The 6,740-nt window shown below is 41.6% G+C and overlaps 1 protein-coding gene across 1 annotated transcript in view; it reads right to left on the reverse strand.

Moving 5' to 3' along the window:
• Positions 1–6,740, reverse strand: part of LOC116097132 (bromodomain-containing protein 4-like) — a 12,205-nt gene continuing 5,465 nt past the window's right edge. The window contains 2 exon segments of the mRNA XM_031379962.1: positions 1–1,487; positions 1,489–2,268. Coding sequence (XP_031235822.1) covers positions 48–1,487; positions 1,489–2,268 — 2,220 coding nt within the window. The 3' untranslated portion in view covers positions 1–47.

The raw sequence follows: 6,740 nt of genomic DNA on the forward strand, positions 1-6,740 counted from the left end.
GGAATCTGGGACTGAAGACCCTTTTATTAAGAGTCCGTGTCCAATGATTAGGCAAGACCTGTTTCAAAGTCTTCACCATCAGAGGAGCTAGATTCGCTGGTGCTCTCCCACTCAGAGGGTGAGAAGCCCTTCATCTTGGAAGAACTAGCAATCACATCAACTTTTTCAGGTTGAGGTTTCCTTTTCTTCTGCAAACAGGAGGTGACATATCGCTCCAACTCTCGTAGTGTAGCTGGCTTCAGGGTCTCAAAGTCAATCTCAATCTCATCAGGGTTGGAGTTTTTAAGTGATGGTTCCTTCGACTGAATTATGTGTATTACACGGCCTAGCTTCTCACCAGGAAGTTTGTTGATATCTAGACTTAGCTGCAGCTTCTCCTCATAAGACATGGCCTTACACTTGTCCTCTTCTTCTGATTCACATGTGGGAGGCGGCTTGGTCTTCGTGGATGCTGGTTCCTTCTTGCTCACATTGCTGTTGCTACTGTTATTTTTCTTTGTCTTTTTGGGAGGAAGTTCCTTGGTTTTGCTTTTTTTATTTTCCTCCACTTCTTTCGTTTTGTGCTTTTCCTTTTTCTTTTCCTTCTTGTCCTTTTCCTTTTTCTTTGGTTTGTTCTGCTGGGGCTGTGAGAGGGCTGCAAACTGCTCATGTACAACTTTGAGCTGTTCCTGGAGCTCAGCCAGCCGCTGGGCTCCCTCTTCCTCGGAGTCATTAGTGGAACTGTCAATGTTGGAAGAACTATGACTGCTGCTGTCACTAGAGGAGAGTGGGGCTACCACCTTTGTAGGGGGTGGCACTGCAGGAGAGGACACTGTACCAACTGGCTCTTCAGGCTCATCAGACATCTTGGCAAAGCACATTTCAGACACGTCCTGGAGTTTTCGAGCCATGGCTACCACTTCATGGTCACAAGGGTTATACTTGTAGCAGTTGGAGAACATCAATCGGACATCAGCACCAAGATCCTGGGCATCTCTGTACTCTCGGAACTCTGGTTTAGTCTTGATTGTGCTCGTGTCCATGGGATGTTTAATGATGTCACAGTAGTTGGGCAGACCCAGTGCCTCCACATCCACAGGCTTGTAGAAAGGCCAGGCATAGGCAGCTTGTTTCTTGGCAAACATCTCCTTGAGGATGCCGCTGCAGCACTTTAGCTGCTCCGAGGTCTTGCTGCTCTTCTCTGGCCCTGGGTGCTGCTGTGAGTCCGGTACATCCTTCTTTGGGGGCTTCACATGTCTGCTGCTCTCCCGCCGAGGACCCAGCTTGGCGGTCTTGGGCTCCGGGGCCAGTGAGGGTGGCTCATGAACAGGGTCGATGGTGGTCAGGGTGGTGGTATCTGCCTTCCTCTTCACCCCTTTCTTTGTCTTCACAGGCTGTGGGGTGGTCGCAGTGATGGGTGGGTGACTCTGCACAAGCTGTGGAACTGGAGCAGGTGGACCCCCACCTGCTGGGCTGGGTGAGGGTACCGGTGAAGGAGTCTGAAGTGGCTAGGGGGGGCACCATTGTCATGACAGGAGGCTAGGCAATGAGGTCTGGGGTGACAGGAGGAAAGGGGTGAGTTGTGGCCTGCACGGGTAGAGGAGGGTTCTGCTGAGGCGTCTGGGTCTGCGGAGAAGTTGATGCTTGAGTTGTGTTTGGTACCCTGGATACACCAGGTTTTGCTGTCCCTGTTTCTTTCCTCCCTCGTCCTCTTCCTTTTGCCTGGACTATCATGATCTCAGTTTCTTCTGTAGGCAGTTCATTGATTTTTTGCAAGAAGAGCTTCTCCAGAGCTTCTGCCATTAAGACGATGTCATCTTCAGGCTTGTTATAGATGTAACAATTTGTAAACATAGTGTTGAAGTCCTGGATACATTCCTGAGCATTCCAGTAATAGTTGTTTTACAAGCGCTTCTTTATTGTTCCCATATCCATGGGTGATTTAATAATCTTATAGTAATCAGGGAGGCTCAGCTTGATGGCATCCACAGGCTGCTGGAAAGGCCACGCAAACTGGTGTTTCCATAGTGTCTTGAGCACCACTCTGAGCAGATATTGCAGTTGGTTGGTCTGCCTCTTGGCCTTAATAGGGTTGGAGGTCTCTGGGGGTGGAGGATTGGTGCTGGCTGCATTTGCTGGCTGGGGTTGGGTCTGGGCCTGCATTGTAGACATTTGGGAGGTTTCTAGACCATCCCCCATTACTGGCCGATTTCTCAATCTTGTCCCAGGGCCGCTCTCCATAGATATCCTAGTGATCCCATCACATTCTTCACCAGGCACTCTGAGACGCTAGGCCGCATGCCACCGCACACTGTCTGGGACGCCAAGCCAGGGCCAGGCCCCCGCGCCCGCAGAGCCCTTGAGCTCACAGGCCCCGCTCTCCCGCAGGCACCGCAGCCTCAGCTGCCGCCACTGCTTAAAATGTTTTTTATATCTTTAACCTGTGCTATCCTCAACATTTCTGTTAAGTCTCTTTAATTTATTAAGTAATTTATCTCTAAAGTCCCTTTACTGATATTTTATCTGGAAAATGTATTTATAAAACTGAGATGTCAAAGATATCCATTTTTATTGCAACTGAATTTATCTATCTCTTTAGGTCTAGCAATATTTGTTTTATGGGTGAAATAACTTCTTATGGATATCTATTTATAACAGCAATATCTTCTTAAATGATTATCTACTTTATAAATATATAGTGATCTTATTTACCATGTCTGTAATAACCCTTTGCTTCAATTCTACTTTACCAAGCATTAGTTTATCTACTTCTGATTTATATCTACTTTCAGGTCCTTGAATTATATTTTTAACATTTAACTTTTAAGCTATGTTTTTCTTTGCCAGTGAGCTCAGTTTTGTAGGCAACAAATAGTTTATCCCTAACTATTTAATGAGATCTGATAATTGTTATCTGTCTTAGACAAGGTTTCTTTGCTGTGAAGAGAAGACATGACCAAGTCAACTCTTATAAAGGACACATCAAAGGTTCAGTCCATTATCATCATGGCGGGAATCATGGCAGCTTGCAGACAGACTTGGTGCTGGAGGACCCAAGTGTTCTACATCATGATCTGAAGGTAGCCAGGAGGAAACTCCTCTACACTGGGCAGAGCTGGGGCATAGGACTCCAAAGCCCACTCCACAATGATGAACTTCCTCCAATTAGTCCACACCTATTAACAGTGCCATTTCTCATGGACCAAGCATATTCAAACTGCCATAGTATGTATAATTTGATAACTGAGACTGTTATATTTAGAAATTTTGTTGAATGTTACTTAATGCTATGCTTATAATAGTATAATTTAATAATATATCTGTCTTAGAATGGTAAGTACAACTTTATAAAATAGTAATCAATTATTTGGTTTCACAATTGAAATAACAATGAGATTTAAGTGGTAATATATGTGAATGAAATAAAAGTCAATCTTTTTGGGGGGAATTTTTTATTAGATATTTTCTTTATTTACATGTCATACAATATCTCCTTTCCCAGTTTCCCTCAAAAAAAACCCAAAAAGACAACAAGAACAAACCCCTATGCCCTCCTCCTCCCACCCCTTCTTACCACCAGACCCTATTCTGCTTACTGGCCCTGGCATTCCCCTACCCTGGGGCATAGAACCTTCACAGGGCCAAGGGCCTCTCCTCCCATTGATGACTGACTTGGTCATCCTCTGCTATACACATGCTGCTGGAGCCATGAGTGCCCCCCCCCACGTGTACTCTTTGGTTAGAGTTTTAGTCCCTGGGAGCTCTGAGGGTACTAGTTAGTTCATATTGTTGTTTGTCCTAAAGGGCTGCGAACCCTTCAGCTCCTTGGGTCCATTCTCTAGCTCCTTCATTGGGGAAACTGTACTCAATTCAATGGATGGCTGTGAGCCTCTACTTCTGTATTAGTCTGGCACTGTCAGAGCCTCTCAGGAGATAGCTATATCAGGCTAGATTGTCCTTCCTTCAGTCTCTGCTCCATAGTTAGTCTCTGCAACTCCTTCCATGGGTATTTTGTTCCCCCTTTTAAGGAGGAATGAAGTGTCCACATTTTGTTCTTTCTTCTTCTTGAGTTTCTTGTGGTTTGTGTATTGTACTTCATATATTCCGATCTTCTGGGCTAATATCCATTTATCAGAGAGTGCATAACATGTGTGTTCTTTTGTGATTGGGTTACCTCACTCAGGATGATATTCTCCAGATCCATGTATTTCCCTAAGAATTTCATAAATTCGTTCATTTTAACAGCTGAATAGTACTCCATTGTGTAGATGTAACACAATTTCTGTATCCATTCCTCTACTGGAGGACATCTGGGTTGTTTCCAGTTTCTGGCTATTATAAATAAGGCTGCTATGAAGATTCCCAGCTCAAAGAACCTGAAAATATCTTCAACAAAATCATTGAAGAAAACTTCCTCAACCTAAAAAAAGAGATGGCCATAAAGGTACAAGAAGATTATAGAACACCAAATAAATGTGATAAGAAAAGAAAATCTTTTCACCATATAATTATCAAAACACCGAATGCACTAAACAAAGAAAGAATACTAAAAGCAGTAAGGGAAAAAGGCAAGTAACATAAAGGCAGGCCTATCAGAATTATGGCAGACTTCTCACCAGAGACTATGAAAGCTAGAAGATCCTGGGCAGATGTCATACAGACCCTAAGAGAACACAAATGCCAGCCCAGGCTACTATACCCAGCAAAACTCTCAATCAACATAGATGGAGAAAACAAGATATTCCATGACACAACCAAATTCAAACAGTATCTATCTACCAATCCAACCCTATAGAAGACCCTAGAAGTAAATCTCCAACACAAGGAAAGTACCTACACCAAAGAAAAGACAAGATATTGAGCAGCTCACAACATAGCCAAAAGGAGAGAACCACAAGCACATAAAGCCACCTACAAAAGCAAACATAGCAGGAACCAACAGTCATCTCTAATACATCGCGATATTAATAGACTCAAATCACCTATAAAAAGACATAACAGACTGGATATATAAACAAAATCCAGTACTTTGCTGCATGCAAGAAACATACCTCAATAACAAAAACAGATACTACCTCAGAGTAAAAGGATGGAAAAAGGTCCTCCAAGCAAATGGTGCCAGGAGACAAGGTGGAGTTGCCTTCCTAATATCCAATAAAATAGAATTTCAACCAAAAGTGATCAAGTGTGTTGGGAGGGACATTTTATATTAATCAAAGGGTAAGTCCACCCAGAGAAATTCTCAGTTCCAAACATCTCTGCCTCAAAAGTAAGGGCATCCACATTCATAAAAGAAACTTTACTAAAGCTCAAAACACATATTGAGCCCCACACAATAATATTGGGGGACTTCAACACCCCACTCTTACCAATGGACAGGTCATTGAACAGAAACTAAACAGAAACACAGTGAAACTAATAGAGGTTATGAACCAAATGGATTTAACAGATATTAATAGAACATTTCACCCTAAAACAAAAGAATATGTGTTCTTCTCAGCACCTCATGGTACCTTCTCCAAAACTGACATATAATTTGTCACAAAACAACCCTCAACCTATACAAGAAGATTGAAATAATTCTATGCACACTATCACTATCCCTAAGGCTGTTCTTTAACAACAGCAAAAGCAACAGAAAGTCCACATATACATGGAAACTGAACAATTCTCTACTCAATGGTAATTTGGTCAGGGAAGAAAGAAATTAAAGACTTCCTGGAATTTAATGAAAATGTTGACACATCATACCCAAACTAATGGGAAACAATAAAAGTGGTGCAACAAGGAAATTTCATAGCATTAAGCATCCTGGTAAAGAAACTGGAGAGATCTTACACTAGCAACTTAATAGCACACCTGAGATCTCTAGAACAAAAAGAATCAAACACACCCAAGAGGACTAGAAGGCAGGAAAGAGTCAAACTCAGGGCTGAAATCAACCAAATAGAAACAAAGAGAACAATATAAAGAATCAACAAAACCAAAAGCTGGTTCTTTGAGACAATCAACAAGATAGATAAATCCCTAGCCAAATTAACTAAAGAGCCCAGAAGCAGTATCCAAATTAACAAATCAGAAATGAGAAGAGAGACATAACAACAGAAATGAAGGAAATTTAAAACATCATCAGATCCTACTATAAAAGTCTATACTCAACAAAACTGGAAAATCTAGATGAAATGGATGGTTTTCTAGACAGATACCACATATGAAAGTTAAATCAGGAGCAGATAAACTATCTAACCAGGACCATATCCCATAAGGAAATAGAAGTCATTAAAAAACCTCCCAACCAAAAAAAGCCCAGGGCCAGATGGATTTATTGCAGAATTCTACCAGACCTTCAAATAAGACCTGATACCAATTTTCCTCAAACTATTCCATACAACAGAAACAGAAGGAACACTACCTAATTCATTTTATAAAGCCACAATTACTCTGATACCTAAACCACACAAGGACCCAACCAAAAAAGAAAACTTCAGACCAATCTTGCTTATGAATATCAATGCAAATATACTCAATAAAATTCTTGCAAACTGAATCCAAGAACACATCAAAACCATCATTCAACAGGATCAAGTAGGTTTCATTCCAGTGATGCAAGGTCAGATCAATATATGAAAACCCATTAATATAATCCACTATATAAACAAACTCAAAAAAAAATTATTTTATCATCTCCTTAGGTGTTGGAATCCAGAGCCAACATGAAAAGAATTAAAGAGTTCTTCTGGAAATAGGAGTAAGAAATGGAC

The sequence above is a fragment of the Mastomys coucha genome, chromosome X, assembly GCF_008632895.1.
Source record: "Mastomys coucha isolate ucsf_1 chromosome X, UCSF_Mcou_1, whole genome shotgun sequence".
Taxonomy (NCBI): domain Eukaryota; kingdom Metazoa; phylum Chordata; class Mammalia; order Rodentia; family Muridae; genus Mastomys; species Mastomys coucha.